General features: G+C 41.6%; 3 protein-coding genes across 7 annotated transcripts; 1 reads left to right on the top strand and 2 right to left on the bottom strand.

Annotated features, from left to right (window-relative positions):
• Window positions 1-1,404: 1,404 nt before the first annotated feature.
• Window positions 1,405-7,704, bottom strand: fan1 (FANCD2 and FANCI associated nuclease 1). The gene is made up of 13 exons (XM_085462091.1): window positions 5,945-7,704; window positions 5,089-5,229; window positions 4,643-4,844; window positions 4,333-4,566; window positions 4,106-4,237; window positions 3,919-4,027; window positions 3,705-3,824; window positions 3,426-3,590; window positions 3,148-3,301; window positions 2,918-3,021; window positions 2,650-2,844; window positions 1,968-2,096; window positions 1,405-1,861 (listed from the first exon to the last, which is right to left on the bottom strand). Exons 1-13 carry the CDS (start codon window positions 7,440-7,442, stop codon window positions 1,724-1,726), a joined length of 3,321 nt encoding a protein of 1,106 aa, XP_085318217.1. The 5' UTR covers window positions 7,443-7,704; the 3' UTR covers window positions 1,405-1,723.
• A 336-nt stretch (window positions 7,705-8,040) lies between these two features.
• Window positions 8,041-20,241, top strand: apba2a (amyloid beta (A4) precursor protein-binding, family A, member 2a). Of its 5 annotated transcripts, XM_085462096.1 has the most exons (13): window positions 8,041-8,196; window positions 11,006-11,093; window positions 11,492-12,728; window positions 12,981-13,088; window positions 13,300-13,339; window positions 13,422-13,567; window positions 15,639-15,725; window positions 15,819-16,004; window positions 16,141-16,320; window positions 16,684-16,896; window positions 17,270-17,389; window positions 17,779-17,919; window positions 19,457-20,241. In XM_085462096.1, the coding sequence occupies exons 3-13, from the start codon at window positions 11,523-11,525 to the stop codon at window positions 19,526-19,528; spliced, it is 2,499 nt and encodes an 832-aa protein (XP_085318222.1). In that variant the 5' UTR covers window positions 8,041-8,196; window positions 11,006-11,093; window positions 11,492-11,522; the 3' UTR covers window positions 19,529-20,241. The 5 variants fall into 5 exon arrangements, with proteins under 5 accessions (XP_085318222.1, XP_085318220.1, XP_085318223.1 ...); XM_085462094.1 differs by lacking the exon at window positions 11,006-11,093; XM_085462097.1 differs by lacking the exon at window positions 11,006-11,093 and having other exon boundaries at window positions 12,984-13,088.
• Window positions 20,242-20,319: 78 nt separating this feature from the next.
• On the bottom strand, window positions 20,320-23,660 carry duoxa (dual oxidase maturation factor). The gene is made up of 8 exons (XM_085462099.1): window positions 23,546-23,660; window positions 22,961-23,139; window positions 22,692-22,749; window positions 22,467-22,601; window positions 22,098-22,302; window positions 21,779-21,993; window positions 21,496-21,686; window positions 20,320-21,223 (listed from the first exon to the last, which is right to left on the bottom strand). Exons 2-8 carry the CDS (start codon window positions 23,105-23,107, stop codon window positions 21,212-21,214), a joined length of 963 nt encoding a protein of 320 aa, XP_085318225.1. The 5' UTR covers window positions 23,108-23,139; window positions 23,546-23,660; the 3' UTR covers window positions 20,320-21,211.
• Between the last annotated feature and the right edge of the window lie 1,177 nt (window positions 23,661-24,837).

Genomic DNA, 24,837 nt, shown 5'->3' on the forward strand with positions numbered 1-24,837 from the left:
TATATCAAACTGAAATATTAAAAAACTCATGATCGTCTTTATGTTCTCAATAAAATATCACTGATCCAGATTCAGATTATTCTGGATTCACGGACTCTTCTCATACCTGATGTAGAGTCATCTGTCAGTGGTGGTGTTTTTTTCTGTGTTCTTGTTCTGAGATGAGTCTTACAGTAAAGTGACTGAGTCACATCATACCAGTAATACGATTTTGTCATCTTAGCATCAGGGAACCAATTCAGACTGAACACTTACTAAGTTAATAGAGAAAGCAAACCACAGATTGACTGATAATTTAAAAAAGAAATAATGGGCCTTTGGGAGGATGACTGTACACGGCATTAAGCATGACCACTTTTCTTGGCAGGGTACGGAGCCACTGTGGAGGGGTAGTTTATCAACTATGATACACTTTTATTGTTAATAACTGATTTACGGCAATGTCAAAGTTTGAAATGAACATGCTGAGGCAGAGTCTTAGCTTATTAACAGAAAATCTGTTTCAAGATTTTTTTCTTTCTTTATTATTATTTTTTATACAGCATTTAAAAAGGAAGCAGATTTTTTTGGGCTGACTAAAAATTTCCTTCAGTTCTGCCCTAAAATACTCTGATTAAAAGTAGCCCTATGACTTCTTCTTTTGCACCCAGCTGATATCTTTGATTACCCAATGCTTACTGGCAAAAAGCTTATTTATAGGCATATTATCACAGTGTTTAATTGCATAACAAACTCATAGAGCTGTCATGTAATTTACAAGCAGCCAAGAAAATGTGAGTCTTGGTTGCATGGCAACACACAATCCTGTGATTACAGGATGTCCCAAAAAGGAAACACCATTATATTAGTGTAGTGCAGGGGTGCTCAATACGTCGATCGCGATCGACCAGTCGATCGCAAAGGTAGTATTGGTAGATCGCATGGCATTAAAAAAATAGATGCCAGCCTATCATCCATCCCGTCACTTGATTGATACAGGGAAGCCAGTCAGATGACAGCAGATTTTTTCTGACGCTTAGGTCGCTGCGCATGCGCAAACAGCGGCGCGAAGTGTAGTAAAACTGACAAGCTAGTCAGCGAGTTAACTCCAATTTTTAGCTCTCGGTTTTTTCTCTTAAACCTGGCCGTCAGCAGCTACTGTCCGGACTATGCATCCCTGGCTGATTCAATTCAGTGCAAGTCATCAGAGTAAACTCAGGTAATGACAAAAAATTTACATAGTTAATTGTGTTGTGAAATATTGGATATTGCGGTTATGCATGTATATACATTGTAGATATAAAGAATCCTCAATATATTTATAAATAAGTATATGTTTTGGATTTTTGTAGTGGGTAGATCATTTTGACTTGGTCATTTTATAAGTAGCTCACATGCGGAAAAAGTGTGAGCACCCCTGGTGTAGTGGCTGGATCTATTTACTGTCATGCATCAGTTGCAATTTTTGATCCTGGAAGCTGTTAACGATGATCCTCATCACATAGTGCACGACTTCCTGTTGAAGACCAGATGATAATGCCATACAAAACAAAGCACATTAACCTCCTCCTACATAGAAAGGTGAAATTTTATAGATTTTGAAATCAAGATTTACACCATTCTCTATAGGTTGATCAAACAGGATGTTTTTTTCCCAGCATGTCCGATTGCGGATGTTTTCTTTTTGACCGCAGTCTGATTAATTAGCAGCACAAGTCTTATCAGTCAATTTCTCTGTGTCCGTTTATTCCAGACGAGCTCCTCTGGCTCCAGTAGCAGTCACGTGACACACCTCCACATCGGCCCCAAGTTTCTGCAGCTCATCCAGCCAGATCTGTTGCTTGTGAGACAGTCGGTCATTGGGCCCCTTCACCTCCACCAGCTACAATCACATGACATCACAAGAGTTTAAACTATTGGGCACCAAAAATCTCCTGATTCCATAAAAAACAGAGAACAAAACAAGCCAGGATGGCAGGTGATCTCACCTTGTAGCTGTTGTTTGAGCTGTTCCACACCACAAGATCGGGCAAACCTCCACGGCAGTGCCTGTAGTCTTTTGCCATTCGTGCTATTACTCCACCTAGAAAGGCTCCACCCAGGCATGCAACAAGAGACTGGGGAGAGAAAAAAGAAAAGAAAATCAGCATCTAATTGCACATCAGTATCATGTTGGTACCTACAGTAAGAAATGTAGAAACTTACAATCCCCCCCCCCCCCCCCCCCCCCAAAAAAAAAAAAACCCCACATTGTGTAAAATATAAATAAAAACAAAAAAACAATGAAAACAGTACAAAGAAAAAAAACACATGGTCTTCTTCAACTGGATGCCAGCAACGCCATCAAAAAAAAAATCCAGGACAAGGGCACGTTTACTGACCTTTTCTTGTTTCTTATTTTTCTATTATCAGCTCATACAGATTCATTGAATGCTTCACAAGAAAGTTTCAAACCCCATTCTAAATGTATTACACCAGCATGGCTCCAAAGCAAGAGTCTACGTGCTAATCTGTCAATGAAGGATGCGCCAAACTTGGTAATGAGGTGAGACAATTATTAGAGTGTGTTTGAGGAAAATGTGTCCTCATCTGCCCCACTGCGCTGACACATAATGTGAGAAACACTGTATACTGACAGCACTCAACATGTACTTTTAAAACCTTAAGTACCTGCGCTTGCTGAAGGGATGAGAAACGTTCCCAGCTCACCAACGAACACACTTTTCCCTCCTGGGAATTCCAGACATCTTCCAACATATTTTGCAGAGTTTCCACAGACGCCTCACAAAGTAACTGGACACGAGACTCGATTGCATCCTTTCTGTTTTCATAAAAGCAGTCGGTGTAAAAATCCAGCGGACACGTCTGTAAGGGAAAACAAACGTGAGCTCTAGAGTTTCATACATATTCAGATAAACACGTATAGACCTTTCTTTACCTGGTATGGGTTTCGCAAGACATCTGGAATACTGTCCATGAAAATGATGTCCCACAGCAGGAGAGCAAACAGTGTTGAGAATGTTGAACCCTCTCCATGGATCCCTGATGATGATAATAATAATAATAATAATAATAATAATAATAATACTTAAACAAAAGAAAAAACAAAAAAACCTACTGTTTCTGTTTGTATCTATACATTTTTACAGGAGAAAAAAAGTTGTTTACCTTGGTCAAAACCTTGCTGTCTGTAATGCGCCAAGGACAGCTCCTCTACAGAGCATATTACAGTGGAATGAGCGCCCTCTTCATTTGCTGGTAAAAGAAATTTAGACTTTCCCATGCCTCCCTCATGAGGAAACAGCTGTCCTCGAATAGTCACCTGCAGTCAGATGTAACAACAAACAAACAAACACACAGACACACACAAAAGCATCTTTTAGGTGAGCTAAAAAACTAAGCTGTTCCATTTTGAAACCCACACACTGACACTGTGAAAAACATACATGCTTGACATCTTGTACTTGGACAGTGGGCAGGTCTCTCAGTTGCAGGCGGTACTTCTTGCAGCTGGCAGACTCTTTCATTCTAACAGCTCTGTGATGCAGCGCGAGTTTATGTCCTGTACGCACCAAAGGGTCTGACAGCCCATCTCTAATAGCACAGATAGCCTGACAGGTAAAGAACACAGTCCAACAATTGAAAGATTAACACAAGACATCTGACAAAAAATTAAATCAGACTGTCTCAGTAGGACGTGAATGAGAACAGAGAAGGGTGCAGACTTGCTCAGGACTTTTGAGGTGCTGGTGAACGTTTAGTGCCAGCCTGTCCCACCATCGCCCGCGGCTGTCAGGACAGTAAACGGACTGCAATAGCAAAGACCGCAGCTCTTCAACTGCTTCCTGTGACACGAACAGAAGACCCATGAGATCTTCAACAATGACATGAACAAGCACTTTAATTTGTGTTTCGCGGTGAATGGACAGGTTCAGAAACCTCATAGCGACGGAGCCTTTGCAAAATCTCGACCCCTCTGGATAAAATTCGAGTGTAAGCCCATCCTGCAGTGAAGCAGCGCAGAAATACAGGCAGCTTTTCCTGATGACTGCAAACAAATCATATTGTTATCAGTCACAACTGACTGTTTTTGGAAACACTGAAGCAAATGTTTATGATTTCGCACCTGAGGTCATTGTTTTTCTTCAGCACTAGCCATTGACTTTTGGCTGCAGCATAGAGCTCCATGGCCGTCTCCCACTGACCACCCTGCATAGCCAGGATCACCTCTTGCAGTGCTCGCATGGAAGCTTCATATCTGGTGTGATGCATGCCATTATTAGTACTTATTTGTGCCTATCCTGCTTGATAAAACATAAGAAAGTCATTATAGATATTTTGGTAGAACCTTACCTGATAAGGTCCTCTCTATCCTGAAAAACCTTGGCTACACGCTGTACTGTATAGTCTGGGAAGGCCAGACGACCTGAGTTTACCAAAAGGATGGTATAAAGCTGGCTCTGTCCTCCAGCTGCCATCTCCTCTTCTTCCACGGTGTCCGTCAGAGAGAAGAGCAGGAGAACACGAGAGAAGACAGCCCGAGGACCCCGACAGAGACGGACACAGGAACCTGCAAGCTGCTTAGCCCTTTAAAGACAGGATGGGGTGTGACCACCACTGCAATACTGGTACTAAAAAAACATAACATAAATAATTATCTTACCGTTTAAGAATCACTGCTCCGACACTGTTTTGTGCAGTGGTCAGAGTGAAAAGAGACTTTTGCTTGCTAAGGCGGAGCAGCCCGTCCACTACCTGCTGTTTTTGGGTCGCTGAATTGCCCAGGTGGAAAGTCTTAGCCAAAGCTTTGAGTTCAGGAGCCGGCAGGAGATCCAGAGCCTCACCCAAGTCTTCAAGGTCATTCTCTTTGAGAGGTAAAAACACCAGACGTGGACATTATTAGAGGTGATGTTTATTCATTGATGTAATTTGATGTTTATTCCAAACATTTTACTGTATTTCCTAGCTTCAACCATTAACATGATGCCAACATAATAGCTAAATGTGATCAGTGCAGTCATATTAATAACATAATTGGAAAAACATGAATATCGAACGGTAACAAAATGACAGTAACAAAAGGAGACATTAAATTTTTTACACATTTACCTGTCTCCAGAAAACCACTTTGAACCAGTTCCTGTGAAATGGGTCCAAGATCGCTGCATATCTCTTCATAATCCAGCTTATTTACTTGGAGCCACTTCAGTTTCCTCTGAAAAAGCCTCACATACAACTTCTGTCCCATGACTTCAAGAGAGAGAATACATGTTAGGTTTGTAGCATAAACCTATTCGCTGGAACGTTAAGACAATATAATTACACTGCTAAGCAAGACACAAATAGGCAAAGTTCTTCATGTTACTCGTGCACGGGAGAGAACCGGACAACCGCTTGACTCCAGTTGGTCTCGTCCGTCCTCCTGTAACACTGCCCTTTTATTGAGGTTACATGAATATGCATAGGTTCATTAACATACGACGTCTACATACAAACAAAGAGTACCTTGCCTGTGTGTGTGTGTGTGTGTGTGTGTGTGTGTGTGTGTGTGTGTGTGTGTGTTGCTGATCAAAGGGTTAAACATCCTTGGTCAGGAAGAGGGTAGCCTCCCCCTCACCCTAGATGGTTCATCCTAGATAACACGGTGAGGAAGTCCTGCAGTTCATCTAAACAAAGAGCACTTAGACTAGAACAGACGTAGCTACGTTAATCCTACCATAAAACAATAAGACACGGTATGACCTCTCATGCTCCCAAAGTGCTGTCTAATACACACAAAGTTTGCAGACTATCAAGGATCAAAACCTCTACCAATCTACAACTAATTACAAAACTCTAAGCATATATAAGTAAATATTTCTAAGCATAAATGACAATGAACAATACAAATCTAACAATACATGTGAACAATAAAGCCAGATTTTCACAGTTTTTAGAATAACTATTGAATAATATTTTAACATACCTGACAGATTTTCAAATGCACGTATAAAGGACAAATCATCTTGGTTGAACAACTCTCTGTCATCCTCATTCTCCAGCACAGCGTGTAGTACAGTTTTGAAGTTCCTGAGGTAGTAGGGAAGGTGCGGCGAAGCCGTAGTCGAGCTCTGCTCACTTGTGATGCTATCGGCACCAAACACTGGGAGTAAATCACCACTGACAACCGCAACCTTTTCCTCACACGTTTCCTCTAAATTCAAAGGTTGGTCACAAGCAGATAACGCTACTACAGTTTCATGCTGATCCAGATCAGTTGTTCCAGCTTTACCTTCAGAGGACTTCTTCTCCAGCTTGGCTTTCTTTTTAAAGCTAGCTGCCTTACTAATGGAAGATTTACTTTTTCGTTTTGCTGGTTTGGAGGGAGAAGAGTGTGGCTTTGGAGCAACTTGTTTTTGAACAGTATCAGATTTAGATGCTTTGTTTTCAAGTTTATGTTGTTTTTTTGAATGTGATGGGTCTTGTACTGTTGCTGCACAGGTGACACTGGTGGACCGGCGTGTCATACCTTCTTTTTCATCTTCTAAACTCTGAATCAGAAGATTCTCCTTCTGTGAGCTATTCAGTGTCTCATCAAGTTCATCCACTGTCTCTTTCCTCTCAGATGCCTTATGAAAATTTCCAGATAATTTGGAAGAGAGACTTTCTCGGTCAATGGTCCTGACCACAGTCTTGCTGTTTATTTCCCGTGGTGCCTGTTGTGAATTATTTGCTGGTTTGGAGGGAGAAGAGTGCGGCTTCGGAGTAACTTGTTTTTGGACAGTATCAGATTTAGATGCTTTGTTTTCAAATTTATGTTGTTTTTCTGAATGTGATGGATCTTCCACTGCTGCTACACAGACAACACTGGTTGATCTGACTGGCAGGTCCTCTTTTTTGTCTTCTAAACTCTGAATCAGAAGATTTTCTTTCTGTGAGCTATTCAGTGTCTCATCAAGTTCGTCCACTGTCTCTTTCCTTTCAGGTGCCTTATGAAATTTTCTAGATAATTTAGAAGAAAGACTTCCAAGGTCAATGGTCCTGACCACCGTCTTGCTGTTTATTTCCCGTGGTGCCTGCTGAAAGTTATTCTTTTTGAAATAAGGGCTTGTTTTGGTCTCTTTGCCTTTTTCACCCGCTTCTTCCACTTTTCGATCCTCCGCGGGAGACTCTGGGAGACTCCTTCTGGGTGACAGCTGAGTGCTTGAGATAACACTATTACTTGCTGAGCCGACAGTGCTGTCTCCTCTCTCAAAGTTCTGACATTGCAGATCAATATGCTCATTGATCTTGAATCTCGGTACCAGCTGGCCACACAGGGGACAGGCCAGCTTAGGTGGAGGCTTGCTGGAGAAGAACGACGTGATTGGACTTGTGGTGGCACCCCTGGCAGCAGTGCCAACTTTAACAACATTGTCCGTCTTTTTGGTTCTCGACAATGATAAACGTCCCCTGAGTTTGCCTTTGTTAGCTCGCTCGGCCATGTTTCAGCAATGCAGGCGGCAGTGGTGGTGCTGCTCGGTGAAAACTATTTTCCCCCACAGGTTTTCTTTGTTGCATACTCTGACAGTTGCGCTTTCGGTGTAGAAATGCTTCGTATGCTAGCTTACCTATGTCTCATTTAAAATGGTCACACATTTGCGACTCTTAGTGCTTCACAAATCCAGCAGAAAACTATAAAATACAGCCTGTCAGCGGTTCAAAACAATAGCTAACATACCGATAGCAGATATGGCACCCAATCCCGCTTCTTAGGCACAACCAGTAGAGCGCAGAACATCGAAATCGATCCCAGATACATCGATATTTTTCCTCAACAAACGCAAATAAATCCTAGGAAGCTGTAAGATATAATCATATTAAATATGGCTTTAAAGTAAAGATAATCTAATAATATAAATCACACCTTGGGTGTCTATTTAATGACTTACAAGCCACCACTTATACTGTTAAACAAATTATAAAATGACTAAAAAATTAAAAACAAACAAACAAACATAAAAATACAATCCATTCATATAGAGGTGCATCTGCGTGTGCATTAATGTTTTATGTTGGGTAGAACAGTGCGACTAGTGAGCACATGGTGCGTGTGTGCCTGTGTTAGGGGGTGTATTTTCTACACAGGTTCCTGGGCTGCTGTGCGGCTTTTATTCAAAAATCACCATCCCGGAGATCAATCTCATCTGATCAGCAAACGGGCATTTTAAGGGAGAGGCCCCCACAGGACTGATGTCGGTAAGTGGCACACACATATATTAATGCACGTATAGAGGGGAGCATGCAATATTGATGCATGTAGGCCTGCTCGTGTTTCTGTCACAGAGCGAAAACGATGCTAGATGTGCGTGCTCCTGTGGCACATCAGCCCATTAGTTGGGTGTCAGCATGGTGCAGTCTCCATGCTTCACATCAAGGTCGATGTGAATTTTCCAGCTGCTGTAGGATAATAAGATGCCTCCAGATGGTATAACCACTAGAGAGCGTGTGTGGAGGGAGCGCGCTCCATTAATGCACGGTATATGCGCAGGACATATCCGATTATCTTATCGACATCTAGGCAGAGGGAAATGCGGCGTCCACTTGTGGGGAGACTGGAGCCACAGCAACAACCACCCCTGCAGCTGCGGCAAAAGTTAGGCGTAATAGCTTTATAAAATACTACCACTCATTCTTCAAGGGCAGGGCAGGTGCAAGAAAACTGCAATGGTGAAGGCCAATTCTACTCTGTAATTGCCCCTGTTGTTTTAATTGCCAGTTCAGCACCATGGAGAAGTCATGCTTAGGACTGTTAGCAGGGATTAGAGGTTTTTTGTGCTGATGATGCTATAATCCCAGTTGCATAATGACCTGATCAACACTGATAGGATTCATTTCGTTGTGGAGTCTTTTTAGCTTGAGCCAAATAGTTTGCTCTATGATTTTTCTTTTCAGCCTCAAGCTTAGATGCTTCATGCTGAGATGAGGATGCTGATGATGACATGTTTATACTGGGCGTGTAGCACAGCACTGTCAGTGTGCTGCCTCTCACATATCCTGTACTAATCAAATGTAAAGCATGTATTACTAAACTGAGAGCATCACATTCACACTTAAGGAGCTCACTTCTTTTAAATGATGACAGGGATGAAAAGAGATTTGGTGGAATTCAGAGCTGAGAGAATCATAAATTATATCATTATAATATTGATAAATAAAATCAACAGCATTTTTATGTTGTATTGATGGATACTCTCTAATTTACTGGTGTTAAATCCTGCTGTTGTACATTTGTATTATTACTGTAGGGCTGCGAATAACAGATATTTCCCCATTTCTTAATCTGCCAGATGTTTTCTTGATTGAGAATATATGTTGAATGCACACTCACCAGCCACTTTGTCAGGTACACCTGTTCAGCTGCTTGTTAACGCAAATATTTAATCAGCCAATCACATGGCAACAAAGTTAATGGCATATGCCTAAATGCATATTTACGCATGCAGACATGGTCGAACCAGGCTGTTGACATTGAAACTGAGCATTGGAATGAGAAATGGGGCTGATTTAAGGGACTTTGAATGTGGCATGGTTGTTGGTGCAAGGCAAGCTGCTCTGAGTTGTTTCAGAACTTGCTGATCTACTGGGATTACAGCCATTTCTAGGGTTTATAGAGAAAAATGGTCAGAAAAAGAGATAAGATCCAGTGAGCGGCGTTTTTCCTTGTTGAATGTCAGAGGTTAGATGAGAATGGCCAGACTGCTTCAAGATGATAGGAAGGCAACAGTCATTCAAATAAGTACTTGGTACAGTCTATGCATATAGAAGAGCATCTCTGAATGCACATGATGTTAGTCCTTGAAGCGGATGGGTGACAGCAGCAAAAGACCGCACAAGGTGCCACTCCTCTCAGATAAGAACAGGAAACTGAGACTGCTGCAAAATAGGGTCTGAATCTGGAGTAAAAAACATAAAAGCAGCACCAGCAGTGGTTCCAAGTATATTTTCCTGGCACGCTTTAGGCCTCTTAGTGCCAACTGAGCATCACTTAAACACCACAGCCTACCTGGTTACTGTTTCTGACCATGTCCATCCTTTTATGACAGCAGAAGAACACACCATATCACAAAGCTCAAATCATCTCTAACTGCTTTCCAGAACACAACAGGGAGTTCACTGTACTCAAATGACCTCCACAGTCACCCAATCTCAATCTAGTAGTGCAGCTTTGGGGTGTGGTGGACTTCACATTATGGAGGTGCAGCCAACAAATCTGCAGCAAATGTGTGATGCTGTCATGTCAATATGGACCAAAGTCTCTGAGGAATGTTTCCAGACCCTTGTTGAATCCATGCCATGAAAAATTAAGGCAGTTCCGAAAGCACAAGGGGGTTCAGCTCTGTACCATTTAGGTGTACCTTATAAAGTGTCTGGTCAATGTAGACTATCATGTCTCTATTTAAAATTTCTCGTTTCTGTCAACTGTAGACTATCGGTAAAAGAATGACAGAAAAAAACCCCAAATAGTTACATTCGAGAGGCTGGAACTCGTTAAATGCCAGTATTTACTTTTAATTAACAGCTGTAATCATTTTTCCACGATTAATTTCTATCGGTTCAGCTGTGAAGTACTTTCTGACTAATTTAGACAGTTTTGTGTTGTTGTTCTTTGGTTCTTTACTGTTTTTCAAGGCAGCTTCTTGAAGATACTGTTTAGCAAACTATAAAACAATAACATAGTTTATAGAAAACACCACATGCTACAATCTGAAAGCAGGCATGGGCAGCATTTTTGTCAGCATTACTTGTGCCAGAATTTTGTAATAACTTTTTAGGATGTTATATTTCAAGCGGTGTGTGAGAGAGCTAGACTAGGTTAAGCAGATGACTTTCACCCGCAAGAGAAGAGTTTAAATTGTGTGTGAAGGCAGACTGACTTACAATAAGCCAGTATAGAGCATCTGCATATGTCTGTGCTTCTGTGGTGGGAGGTGCTAAGAATAGAGAGCAGTGTTGCAGAAGGAAGGCTGTGTGTCTGTAGTTTTACTGCAGGCTTCCTGTTCTGCAGGACATCAAGACAAAATTAGAGCAGGCACAACGGACCAAGATCACAGATAACAAACACCATCAAAGACAAATGGACTGAGATGGTGCATGTAAGTAAAATATGGATGTTTGGTACGGAGGGAGGATGTGTGTGTGTTTTTAAAGTATGACAGAGATAGTCACTGTATACAAAAGTGGATCTTTGACCATATGCAAAGAGGAATCTTTGATGTTTGGTTATTTAAATTGACGGCACCTGTGCTGTAGGCTTGTAGCAGAGGAGCTCGAAAACTGAGAAGAGTTGCTGAAGAGTTTCTGTTTTTATGAAAGAGAGCATCGAAGTCTTTGGAAGGTGATTTCTCCAGTGTGATGAACCTACGTCATTTGCAAAATACAATATGTGTTCAGTTATTTTTCATAATAATATAAAGAGTCTGAATGATGATATACTGTTGAAAATATAACATTTCTCAAAAATGTGAAATTGATTTTCTATTAATGTTTACAGGGCTTAGGGTAGTGGGCTAAAGGGGCCAGTTATGGCTCATGGAAAGAGGCCAGGATCCATTTCCAAAATATTGGTACCCGGCACTTCATCATGTCCTGGACAGAGCAAAGAAGAGCGGGGAGGTTTGGTGAACGAGGCGACTGAGCAACCACCTTGTGCGCTGGAGGAGGATAATAATGACCAGCTGACTTCTCCTGTTTCTGCAAATCACTATTACATGAGTTGTGACCCTAGTCCTGAGGACATGGAGGACACCTGCTCTGAGTACGACAACGTGGGCTCCGATGTCGAGCAGGACTATGATGAGGTTCTGCATTTGAACAGAGAGGGCGGTGTGGACATGAGGTATTACAAGCAGTACTGTCCTGAGGACGGTGGCTATATAAAGCATGCTGTCAGTGATAATACTAATGAGAACACCAGTGCTCCTGACCAGATGACTCCGAGGCCACGGCATGGCACAGAAATATGTGAGGGATCACAATCAGACGCTAAGCCGAGTAAGATGAGCCATCGCTTCAGGTCGCATTGTGCTCCAGTTGCTGGTGATGAAACAGAAGGGGGAGTTAAAAAGGGCCAGGAGGACAGGTTCTTCTTCGGTGATGGAGATGAGATAGAAGAGGTGCTAGATGGGGCCAAATTTATAGAGGATTTAGAGGAGACGGAGGACAGTATTCAGAGGCAGGCTAGCCTTTATCAGGGTAATGAGAACGAAAGAATTAGGAAGGGGGGAGAGGAACGGCAAAGAGAAGGTGACGTCCGAGTCACAAGGAACCCTAATGTCCTAGGAGCCAGCAAGAAGTGTGAGCCATCTCACATAGATTCAAAGGAGAAGGAGCGGCAGGGTAAAGGGCGAGGAAGGAGGGGAACAGGAGAGGGCATCGAGCAAATTGCCTCTGGGATCAAAGGATGCATGACCAGCAACACTGAGCAGCGTCCAAAGACTTTGCCCAGGGACTGCAAAAAAGTTGCCGTGAGGACCAAAGCTAGGTCCAGTTCCAGTAAGCAACACCCTATTCCCCCACCTCGCCACTCCCATGCTCAGCCTCCTACTGAAACCCAGAAACCCCAGCCTCACAGAGAGCCTCCTCCTGTTCCCAGACCCAGTAATTCCACTGCTAACAGCCGGGAGAATGAACCCAGGGTTATCAAGCCATCCCTGGCTCCTCTTCACACACCAGAACAACAGAGGGAGTCTCTCGAGGAGAGACAGAGACGGCTAGAGAAACCCCAGCAGGTAAGCAATGCAAATAGGACACATCTTTGTCAGCTCTTGTCCCCTGTGGCTTGTGATTGTAAATGTTTGTGCCAAACCTGCCTCTGCTGTGGTTTAGAGGGGATCAGCACAATTTTAATTTTATGCATCGCCAGAAATAGTCTTCATCACTTTTTATGAGTTCTTCTTAATCGGCACAGGACAACAAGAAATGTTAAAAAACACAAACTGTCCAAGATAAGAAGAAAACACCCCCCACTTATTTTTGTTTAGCAGAATGAGAAGCTCAGCCCGGCTGCAATACCTGAGGAGCTGCCAGAGCAGGCGACGAGGTCTCAGTGTCCAGAGCCTGTCTCTGCAGAAGACAGCAACACTCCCAAGGTTAAAATTCAGCTACTTTTAGCTTCTTATCATCCAGTTTTTGATCAAAAAACTGTCTTTTACTGTCTCTTTAATCGTATTCCCAAGAAACATTTGTTTTTGTAAGTTTTGTATGTAGGCAATCGTGGATATTGTGATAGATATAGGTTTTTATACTGTATCTGCAAAATATTTGCCCTTGAAGTCCAACTTATTACATTTTTTAAAAAAGAAAACACAGGAAGCTGCTTCGTTTCCCAGCTTTGAGGATGGTAAATATCTCAGAATATTCTCAAAATGTTGTCATTTTTATGAATCTGTGCTGCACGTTACAGGGGTCTTTTTGTCACACAGTCCCAGGTCCCTGTGAGCCAGAAGACCTTATTGATGGGATCATCTTTGCTGCTAACTACCTTGGCTGCACTCAAGTTTTGTCTGATAAAAACCCATCCAAGAGTGTCCGTATGTCCCAGGCTCATGAAGCTGTCAGTCAAATCAAGGTAATTCTTCTTCAGGGTTGTTACAGCTACCAACATGCATCCATTTAGTTCATAAATCTTTAAATTGGCCAGCATCAAAATGTGGGAACAAACTGAAATGAAATCTAGGGAACAAATTGAATTCGGGTCCAGGAGACTTGATTAGATTCTCTTGATGTTCTCCATCTGGGATTTTCAGCCTTAGAAAAGTTGGCTTTTATTTTTGGCTGGAGGGACTCGACTTTATTAGGGATTTGACTTTATTCTACATGTATGCTCGCAGTTGAAATAAATAATATGTATGTAGTTCAGGCCAGGGTCTTTCTGTGTGGAGTTTGCATGTTCTCCCCATGTTGGTGTGGGTTCTCTGCGGGTACTCCGGCTTCCTCCCACAGTCCAAAGACATGCAGTTAGCGGGGCTAGGTTAATCAATCAATCTAAATTGCCCATAGGTGTGAATGCGGGAGTGAATGTGAGAGCGAATGGTTGTCTGTCTCTGTGTGTTAGCCCTGTGACAGACTGGCGACCTGTCCAGGGTGTACCCCGCCTCTCACCCTATGACAGCTGGGATAGGCTCCCGTGCCCCCCACGACCCTGAAAAGGATAAGCGGAAGTGAATGGATGGATGTTATTTAATACATACAAGGCCAGAAGTATACATACAGGCTCAATTATATAGATACACTTACTTTAATCTTTTAATAAGTGGTGCTGAGTTCTGTCTTTTAACTTGACAAGGTTAAGGCCTGTTAACTTAAACAACTGTACATAACTATGTTATTCAGATGTGTCATCACTTTGCCGAGATCTGGATTTAGACCCAGACTGTCCCCCTACAATAAGAGGAATTTGGTTAGGATGTTCAGGAATAACCCAGGAACCACTAAGGCTCAAGCCTACCATGAGCTGGAAACTGCTGGAACACCAGCATCACTGTCCACAGTGAATCCAGTTTTATATCATCACGGACTGAGAGGGTGCCGACCAAGAAAGAAGCTCCTGCTCCAAAATGGAAACCTTCAAGCTCGAGAGAAATTTGCAGCTGCCCACATGGACAAGCCAAATGCCTTCTGGAGAAAGGTTTTATGGCCATATGAGACAAAGATTGAGCTATTTGTCCACACTTGACAACAAGTATGTTTGTAAAGGTGAAAGCTTCAAACCTAAGAACACTGTACCAATTGTAAAGGACGGTGGTGGTAGCATCATGCACTGTGGCTGTTTTGCTGTCAGCAGTACTGTTACATTGTACAAAGTGGTTGTAATAATGAAGAAGAATGACTATCTCCAAGTTCTTCAGCGTGTTCCAGTAGCTCAGTGATCCAAAGCACACGTGTGAGGTGGTTTTTGAATGGATGAAGCAGGCTAACGTTAAACAGCTGGAATGGCCTTACCAAAAACCGGGTGTGTGCCAAGAAGAGTGGTCAAATATACACCAGGAATTATGCCAGAAGTTTCTTAATGGCTACAAAAAGCTTCTGGTAAAGGTGTAACTTACTAAGGGACGTTTAACCAAATATTAGTGGAGGTGTATGTATACATCTAAAACTGTGTGGATTAGAAAAAAAATACAAACTAAAGTCAAACTTGTGCACCCAGTTCTTTTCAAAGTGCAATAAAGATGTATGCTGTACAATCTTTCCACACTGAGAAAATGAACAGTTCAAAGAAATAATTCAAGGCCCTAAATTACAATGACCATAACACGTATTAATACTTCTGACCACAACTGTATGTTGCTTGTGACCTATTTATAAAAAGTCAGCTGTGCAGCAACCTCATCTATTTACCACACAGTGGAGCTGTTGCATGTCTTTCTTTTGGCCACTTTGTTCTTTTGATACGGCCACATGTTTTTGTTCCTGTGTATTAAGTGTTATATCCTGTGCTTGTGCCTTGAATGTAACTACAAATGAACTGCTGGTCACAAAAGCAAAGTTTGAAAAGAATAATTTAAACTGTCTCTGCCTTTCAGGCATAAGCACAAGCGTTATTATTGAGGTGCAAGAAAAAAAATGCTATGCAAGATTAAAGCATCACATTCATTCTCTGAAATGCAAAACGTCTTATTAAAATTCTGTTTATCTCAAAGAGCCAAGATGAAGATTCTCAAATGATGACAGAAGTGGACCTGTTTATCTCCACTAAAGCTGTCAAAGTACTGAATGCTGACACACAGGTCAGTGGCTCTTAAATTTGTGTGTTGCCTTCTTCTTGTGCATAAACACAATTTATTTTGAATCATGATTGTCATTACTTTTGTTCCTCATAGGAAACAATGATGGACAGTGCCTTGCGAACCATCTCCTACATCGCAGACATCGGCAGCATTGTAGTTCTGATGGCACGGAGGCGCATGTCTCAGGCCTCATCAGAGGAGCTCTCTGAATCTTCGGACTCCACCAGCGAAGGGAAGAGCCAGTACAGAATGATCTGCTATGTCTTTGAATCAGAGGATGTAAGTATTGCCATTCTTTTCTACTTTACGCTCTAGTTTTACATTTTTACAATAATCTCTGGTCACTTCCTTGCTGTTGTCAGCTGGGATAGCCTTTCTGCTGAGCGGTTTCCCCCAAATGCTCCCCTTCCCGTAGGCGCAGCTAATCGCACAGTCTATTGGTCAGGCGTTCAGTGTGGCCTACAGAGAATTCTTGCGAGCCAATGGCATCAATCCCACCGACCTGAGCCAGAAACAATACAGTGACATCATCAGCTCCCAGGAAATGTACCACGATGACCTCGTTCATTTCTCAAATTCAGACAACTGTAAAGAGGTGTGACATGTTTTTTATTCCACTGTTGGCTAATTGTAAATGATGACTGATGGATTTTCCACCCTAACAGAATCTCGCTAAATGAAATGCATATACTATTATGAAATGCATAAACTATTATATATTGTACATATATTTATTAGTTTCAGATGTAGCCATTCTTGTATTTTGCTTGTTTACATTATTGTATTTTGCACAACTCTGTTGCTTGTGAAGCTCGCACACAAGAATTTCACTCACATGTGCTGTACCAATGTACCTGCACATGTGATGTGACAATAAAAGTGATTTGATTTAATTTTCAATATGAAATTCAAAGTGTGCTTAAAAAGGTTTAAAAAATACTTGTATACTGTATTACAGCTGTATATAGAGAAGCAGAAAGGCGAGATCCTCGGCGTGGTAATAGTCGAGTCTGGCTGGGGCTCCATTCTGCCCACGGTCATCCTGGCCAGCATGCTGAACAGTGGGCCCGCAGCTCGCTCTGGAAAACTCAACGTGGGCGACCAGATTATGTCCATCAATGACACAAGTCTCGTGGGGCTGCCACTGGCCACCTGCCAGGGCATCATTAAGGTATGGAGTACATCAGGAACCTCCAGTTAGCCCTTTACTTAGAGTCATAAGTTAGATAAGGAAGTATTTGAATCAAAGAATAGCACAAGGAAAACTATCTGTAGTTAGTAGTGCTGGACTGAACAGCCCAAAAGTATGAATTACAGTGAAAGTACCTAAATATTAGTGGACTTTTAGGTGGTCCCTCTTTTCACCCTAAAAGGATTAAGTGGACAGGAAAGAAGAACACGAATGAATAAATGTAATTTTGACCATGACACTAACAAGCACATAGAAATACCACATAAGCACAGGGACAGCACCAGTCTTTAGTCCACCTCCACAAACCTTTTGACTTCTGAAACATGTGAATGCGTTTCTGAATGTGTCCCAGGGTCTGAAGAACCAGGTGAAGGTAAAGCTGAGTATTGTAAGCTGCCCTCCTGTCACCACCGTCCTCATCAAGAGACCCGATCTCAAGTTCCAGCTCGGCTTCAGTGTTCAAAATGGCATTGTGAGTGCAGCCGTATCACTCGTTACCATGACTCTAAACTTAAGATTGAACTTTCAACTCAGGCTTATTAAATGCTTAGGTGCATGCAGGTTTTTTTGTCATGTTATAGCATCACAGTGATGGCTGCTTATGTTAAAAATAGCAATAATGAGCTCAGCGTATGTACAAATAATTGCTGTGAGCCAAAAGCTCAGGCGTCATTCTGCTCTGATAGTTTTTGAGCTGCTGCACCAGGGCCAAGATAAATAAGGAACTGTGAACTGTGAACCATGAAAGCTACTCTAGTACATGCCAAAAATATGTTAATATTTACAACATACCCCCTTGTTGACTGGGAGTGTTGGTATTTATGATGCAGTTCCACATTTGGGGTTATTTTGCTTCCTCAGATCTGCAGCCTGATGCGAGGCGGTATCGCTGAGAGAGGCGGCGTTCGTGTTGGACACAGAATCATTGAAATAAATGGTCAGAGTGTCGTTGCCATGGCACACGAGAAGATAGTTCAAACCCTGTCCATCTCTGTGGGTGAGGTAGGAACTCCTCATGACACAAGATGGCAATTTTCTCCGATTACTGCACCACACAAACACTGTGCCACACAGGCCTTTCATAGATGCATGCACATTAGAGTTTGGTTTAAAGCCAAATCACTGGGTACACACAGGGCCACAGAATGCCTGTAAGTGATGGGTCAATAAAGTCAATAAAATCCTGTGATTAAACAAACCATGGTTAAATATTTTTTTTAAATTAAAACTGACTAGTACAATAAAGGATGTTTGTGTGAGAAAACTCACATTCCAGAGAAATTAACTATTGTGTACTTTCACAGTGATTACAGGAATCTATTTCCTTGAGTGCAAGTTTACAATTTATCCCTATGAGCGTGCTTTAAAGGAACAGTTTGGGAAATTCTTTTGCCCTTCCTTGTTGACTCATAGTCCAGCACATTAACTCCAATAAAACCATCACGTTGTTCGCTGTTTCAATTAGATAAACTCAGCTGTTTCAAACTAACTGTCAGGCAGCTCATGCTTCACATTGATTTTTTTAATTTTTTCAGGAAATTGTTATACATCTTTTAACTCTTGACCAAAGTAAATGAATATGGCAACATATCAAACTAGTATTAAACACAAACAAATGGATGGAGAATACAGAGGAGACCTGATGGTTCAGATCCCAGTTTGTGTTGTGATGCTCAATGCTTCAATGCTGTAAATAAAACTTAAAGTTAAACATAATCAAAAATATGTACCGAATATTATTTAAAACTTTAACTTAATTTTCAACCACTCTTGTATTTTCTCTGTAATTTCTTCAAGTGTACGTTCTGATAGAAAAGATCTCTGTTTGACAGCAATACATCTGAATCCTTTTCTCAGTCTCTGGTGGGACAGAGAGGAGTAAGTAAATTAGGGCCGATTACATATCTGTGCATGTGTAAATGCATCTGAAGTTGATGGGTTAACCCAGGGAGCTCACTTTACATTGTGGGCCACATACAGCCCACTTTGACTTTCAGGCGAGGGATAAGTTTAACCCCAGTCAGAACCCCTCTGATATCTTCACATACAAAAAAAGAAGTACAATTTTAGCTGCATGTCTCAGTTTTTCTATATGATAAAGAAATTCTGCTGTAGTAAATGGAAGAAATCTGTAAACATGGCACTTTGGGACTAAAGTGTAAGTAATAGATGTGTAAAAGCACAGAGAATGTATCTCATTGCCCAGACTGACCTGTAATAATAAAGCAAAGTTTTTCTTGCTTTTTAAAAGATACCATAAAGAAATAGAAACTCTTCTATTAGATGGTGAAAAAATAGGATTTCTTTGTCATTTCATTGTTCTTTTTTTTCTTTAACTTAGGTGTAGTACGAACAATCGTGAAGGAGGCCTTTATCAGTAGAAAAAACTGTACAATTTATAAAAATGCAGTTAAAAGTCCCAAATCGTTCCTGTGGGCCGCCTCAGAGTCTTTGTGGTGCCAATTCAGGGCCCGTGTGCCACATGTTTGACACCCTGCATTTACCCACCCTGCTTCTTTCATGTTTCCCTCTGTGCCAGATCAACATGAAGACGATGCCTGCTGTGATGTTCAGACTGCTGACGGGACAGGAGACGCCCGTCTACATATAGAGGACCCTGCATGGATCAGCCCCACTGTAGCTCTGCATGTCTGGCTGCGTGACGACAATAAGACGGGTGGCTCAGTGGGACGAGGAGAATTTATTTTTCTATCATTTTATTTTTTTTGGCCTGTTGTCGCGACGCTGTAAAGAACATCCGTTTCTCATTTTCCCAGGTTTTATCTTGAATTACATCGTCATAATGGCCTTACAATGTGAATACTCTGTCTGTAGTACTGTACGTGAGTTTATGGTGTTGAAGAAAAGTAGCTTTACGGTCATGTTTATTTTCTTATGAAGAGATAAATTAGTACATTTATTTTTTATTTAGTCATTTTTATAATGTGTATGGAGTTTAAAATTGTACTTCTACTGTAAATACTTTGGATTTCTCAAGGACTTGACTGGAAAGGCCATATAACTTCTGCAGTATATGCATGTGATAACGAAGAATACGATTTACTGACCAGGGATTCATTCTCAATCCAACATGTTAATCTATTACAATTAGTATCAAAAGAAGATAATAAGATGCTGTACAAAGGCACTGAACTCTGTGTATTGTGGTGACGCTGAAGGCCAAAGACACTCTTAATTTTCAAGGACATACAGTATATGGATGATCATTACTTTTACCAGAGCGTACAAGAATGTATCAGAATATACAATACTGAATGAATGTACAGTTATAACACACAGAAAATACAGTTTCACTGCTGAGCACTTGTTTGTTTTCATTTTATTCAGCTCTTAAAAAATTACAGGACAGAAAAAAAACATATTTAACAGGATTACAAGAGAATCAATTCAACCTATCAGAGCACTGTGTGTGCATGAATCTGATGCAAGGAAACCACATGTTCCAACATTCGGGCTCTCGCTGCTTCTCACTAGTGTGGGGTCGCTTAGAAATCTCCTTTTAGAAATAAAAAGCACATTTGTTTTTGCTTAGTATATCATTAAATGTTCAGAAATGTGTTCACCAGTCCCGTCGTAAATTTGTGCCATCTGGCTCTTGCAGGTATTCAATAATGCTGCCAGCTTAGGAGTTGTGTTTCTGAAACTAGAGACTCTAATGTTTTCTGTTCTGGTGAGAGCCAGATTGCACTGGTCTCTGGAGGGAGTAGCACGTGCTGTCGTATTACATCTTCAGTTTTTAAGCAGTTTCTTGGATCGAGTAGGCTTAATTTTATTAACCTCTTAAGCCCCAAGCCTAACTGATCCCCTGCCTTTTGCCCCCGTATCAGGGGGCGTTGGGGCTTAAGAGGTTAATAATGTCTTTGACCAAGTTTCTGATCAGTTTAATGTAAATAAAACCAAATGTGCATTTCATTTAAAAAAGCGGATTCTTAAAGTGTATACTCTGTGTACAATCAATATGTATCTGTGTTGTCTCATGTTTCATTACCAAACAAGCAAAACAACGAGAGCTCTACCATCCACACCCATCACACTATATACACATTGTATGGATCCCATACGAAGTTATGTTTATTTACAGCTACTACAACATGAGAGTGACCTTTACAAATGTGACTATTTACAGTGGACTCAGTTTTAAGACATTATTATTTACAGGCTCACACAGATAACTAACACATGTGAAAGTCGAGACTTTAACTGTAACACATTCAACAAAAATTATTTTCAAGTATGAACAAAGAAATCTCCCTGAGAGGGAATCTGCACAACTTCATAAATGTTCCTGTAACACAGAAAGAAAACGATCAAAGTTAGCTGAACGACGTCTTTATCATGGATATAAAGCTGACTATGGCGGCCGTATAAACTAACTATGGGAATGCCTTATTAATACACTGTTCGGTCTTGTCCCACAGTAGAATTTACTTATATTAAAGATAAGAACTGTTGCTGCTTTAAACAAATGATTGAGATATTAACAGGCAGCAGAAAGATAATTTGTTGATTACTAATATTCTCAAAAACTGTACGAACCACCTTCATGAATGTACTTACTTCTGTAACTTTTAAATTCACTGGTGAAATTGTCACTCCATCGAGGAAAAATGAATTCAGGTAGCCCTCACTGTATGAATCATCCTCGTCTTCACAGCCGTCGACACCGACACTGAAAGCCTCTTTCATCTTCTCAGGGACCAAAAAGTCAAGCAGCACCACAAGAAGCCCAATGAGGGTGCACAGGATGCCTGAAAATCACCTGAGTTAGTAACAGTCGGGCTTGGAATGATAAATTCAAGTGCAAAACATGCAAAATCTATGTGCAAATTCATGTGTTTACCTGTAGCCAGGGCCAGCCAAAACGAATGGCTGTATTCTGTTTCAAAGGAGTCAGTTCCTATGTAGAAAACACACTGAGGCACATTCATGATGGTGGTGAAGGAGATCATGGAGAAGAAGATGAATGCAGCAGTGGCAACCACCATGTACCCAGCGTACCGGATTACTGGCATGGAGAAAAGGATGTTGGCGAGCATCCAGCAGCAAAATGCTGTCCTGTGGAGCAATTATTGCACAGGGATTGGAATTTCTACATCGCCTGAAAATTAGAGCGCACGGTATTATTTGACAAAATCAAGATATGCGTTATTAACAATCACCAGAGTGTTGCAGACGCGTATCGTCCAGAGTATCTGTACTGAAAGATGAGACCGCACGGGCTGCTCGGGGTGAATTTTTCAGCGATATACAGAATGGGGTTGGGTAAACCTTTCTCCAGAGCTTCTTCATATTCTTCAATAGTGTCATGCCAGGTGAACATCTCATTGTAGTCAATGGTCTCATTAAACTGTACGACAGGATTCCCTGAGTGAGATCAAACAGATGTAAATACTACTAAGCAACACAGATAAAAAAGGAACTTTTCTGACGTGTATATGCAGAAGATGTTGTTGTAGCACCGACTCCTTTCACAATAAAAACTGCAGGAATATTTGACGAGACGTCACAGGTTGCTTACTGTGACTCACCTTTCAGCGTAACGTTAATGCCATACAGTCCGACATGCAAGCCAATCTCCGCGTTAACCACCGCGTTGCTGAAAGACTTATAGGTGGCTTTCGTGGTCATTCTGGCCTCGGCCCAGTCGTTAGTGAAGTTGAGTGCTGCAGGGAAAAAATTAACTTGAAAGTCTAGAAAACAAAGGTGGCAGGAAGAATAAAATCTTTGAAAAACAATACGAATGCAAAACTCACCCACTATCACGGCACCAATGAACAAGCTGGTAACTATTCTAAATGTCCAGAAGAGCCGCTGAGAGGAAGAGACAGACAAATTATTTCAGGTGACTAAAATGGAAAAAAAAGGTGAGGAAACTGAAATGACAGCATTACAACTGCTATTATTTTTGCACTTTTCAGCAACCACTGTTGGAGGCGCAGAAAGAGAGAGAACAATAGTGAGGTTTCGTCACTCATTTGCAGTGAGTAATAGTTTTTCTTTTTTTGGACTTGGTTGCACTCACCGACTTCCCTCGTATCCCGGGTAGAATGAGAAGAAGACTGACCGCTAACACAAGGAAGACCAGAATAATGGTGAGCAAGCGGCTGCTGAAGATAAACGGAGTCCTTTGTACAGTGTAGAATGGGTAAATGTCATCGTAGAAAGTCATCTTAGCTTCTGCTCTTACAGACACAACTGAGACTAGACAGCATAACAGAGAAGACAGTGTTAGTGACAGAGTTCTCAGTTTCCCCACCCAGATGCAGAGATAGACACTCTTGTTACTCACAGCTGATAAGGTGCTTTACATTACTACGACTATGTAACATGGCATGATTAAACATAAACATGGCCGCCTTATTAACTCCTCTGGCACTGTGTGCCTTCGCTGCAAAGAAATAAATGCATGTGTTTAACAGACAAACACATGCAATCCTATACATCCATTCAGCCACCTCTGCCACTGTAATGTAAATCATTGCTCTTCTCTTTTCTCCATCCTGATTTTAGTGTGTTCAGTCACACCTTAAATAATCATGATAATAATAATGACAAAAACTCAATGAACCTATTGTATAGAAATATCTTAGAGATAGAGATATCTTACCTTAAAGTTAAGTCAGTGATCACTGAAGGAGAAGGAAGTTAAGTGTGAAGGTTGAAGAAGCATAGGCTTCTTTTATACCAGCAGGGCCCCCCCCTCGTTTCACCAGGGAGGAGGATGCATTAACTGGAATACTGTGGAAAAGAGGTGTGATCCAGGAATGATGGCCATTCCCATTTGGGAAATAGGTCACATTGAGTTTGTGATAAGCTGTGCAGAACATTTAAACTTTAGTATTGCACCATCCCTCCGCAGCACCTGTGCTACTGAACTATTCTGCGCAACACTTCAACCTCTGCAGTAGGTGAGAATCAACTACTTCCTCATCTTCAGTCAGATACTAAGAGATAAAAGGCACATGATATTTTCTTTGGACTAGAGTTAAATAGACATAAAATACACGTTAAATGGTACTGTCGCGATGAAGCGGTGCAGTTTAGGTTTTTGTCAAGTTTTGCTGTTTGTTTGAAAAACTAGAGCGCAGTCGAGTTAAACTTGTAGGAATTTTCTTCTTTCTGTTAAAGCAGCCTTGTTTAATTACATGTTAATGAGGATATAAAAGGAAATACAAGTTACCTTCACTCCGTCTTCACTTCTCAGTACTCAACTACTCCTCTTGGCCGAATCCTGCGCTGAGGAGCACCTCTCGCATCAATGGATTTGCGTAAATGGGTTTGGAGTGTGTGTGCTGCGTTTGGCTTGGTGCTCACTGTTAGTGAACGTAAGTAGAAAGGAAAGACCGTGTTTTCAGACTCTTTTAACTTTATTAATGTAAAATAAATTCCAATTTGCTCGACATGTACCGAACAGGTTCGCACTGTGAGATAACCTGGGAGGTTCCTCGCTTTGACGGCTGGTACAACAGTCTGGGATATCCCCGACGCGGAGCTGTCGGTAAGTCAAGGAGTTGCTCAAGTGTGCAGCCGCGGTGAACTCTGCAAACTCTACATCACCGCGCTGTGCTTGTGCTCGCGCAGGTACTCATCTGATGCGCCTCGTGCCCGCGCATTACTCGGACGGAGTCTACCATCCTGTCCAGGAGCCGCTGCTTCCAAACCCCCGCAGACTGAGTAGGCTGCTGGCGGAGGGGCCCTCGGGTCTCCCCTCCACACGCAACCAGACCGTGCTCTCGCTTTTCTTTGGTAAATATAAAGCTATATAAATAATGTAAAATAAAATGGTTCGCTGAGCAAAAGAAGGATACAAAGCACAGATATTACTGACACTGAAACATGGCACGCCTAGAATCCTGACTGGAAATTTACTTGTGCACCTTCAAGGGGGAAACGTAATTT

This window comes from Copadichromis virginalis, linkage group LG7 (assembly GCF_057382275.1).
Source record: "Copadichromis virginalis isolate Kocher_CV1m ecotype Utaka linkage group LG7, C_Virginalis_male_GT1.1, whole genome shotgun sequence".
Classification (NCBI taxonomy): Eukaryota; Metazoa; Chordata; class Actinopteri; order Cichliformes; family Cichlidae; genus Copadichromis; species Copadichromis virginalis.

Excerpts from the sequence above, each read along its gene's own strand:
- apba2a (XM_085462096.1), top strand. The coding sequence starts at position 11,523 with ATGGCTCATGGAAAGAGGCCAGGATCCATTTCCAAAATATTGGTACCC. Across the intron at positions 13,340-13,421 it reads GTTTCCCAGCTTTGAGGATG|TCCCAGGTCCCTGTGAGCCA; the intron begins GTAAATATCTCA and ends TTTGTCACACAG. Across the intron at positions 16,321-16,683 it reads ATTCAGACAACTGTAAAGAG|CTGTATATAGAGAAGCAGAA; the intron begins GTGTGACATGTT and ends ACTGTATTACAG.
- fan1 (XM_085462091.1), bottom strand. The coding sequence starts at position 7,442 with ATGGCCGAGCGAGCTAACAAAGGCAAACTCAGGGGACGTTTATCATTG. Across the intron at positions 4,028-4,105 it reads AAGAAAAACAATGACCTCAG|TCATCAGGAAAAGCTGCCTG; the intron begins GTGCGAAATCAT and ends ATTTGTTTGCAG. Across the intron at positions 3,302-3,425 it reads AAGTACAAGATGTCAAGCAT|GTGACTATTCGAGGACAGCT; the intron begins GTATGTTTTTCA and ends ATCTGACTGCAG.
- duoxa (XM_085462099.1), bottom strand. The coding sequence starts at position 23,107 with ATGACTTTCTACGATGACATTTACCCATTCTACACTGTACAAAGGACT. Across the intron at positions 22,602-22,691 it reads CATTGGTGCCGTGATAGTGG|CACTCAACTTCACTAACGAC; the intron begins GTGAGTTTTGCA and ends TTTTCCCTGCAG. Across the intron at positions 22,303-22,466 it reads CATTAACGTTACGCTGAAAG|GGAATCCTGTCGTACAGTTT; the intron begins GTGAGTCACAGT and ends GATCTCACTCAG.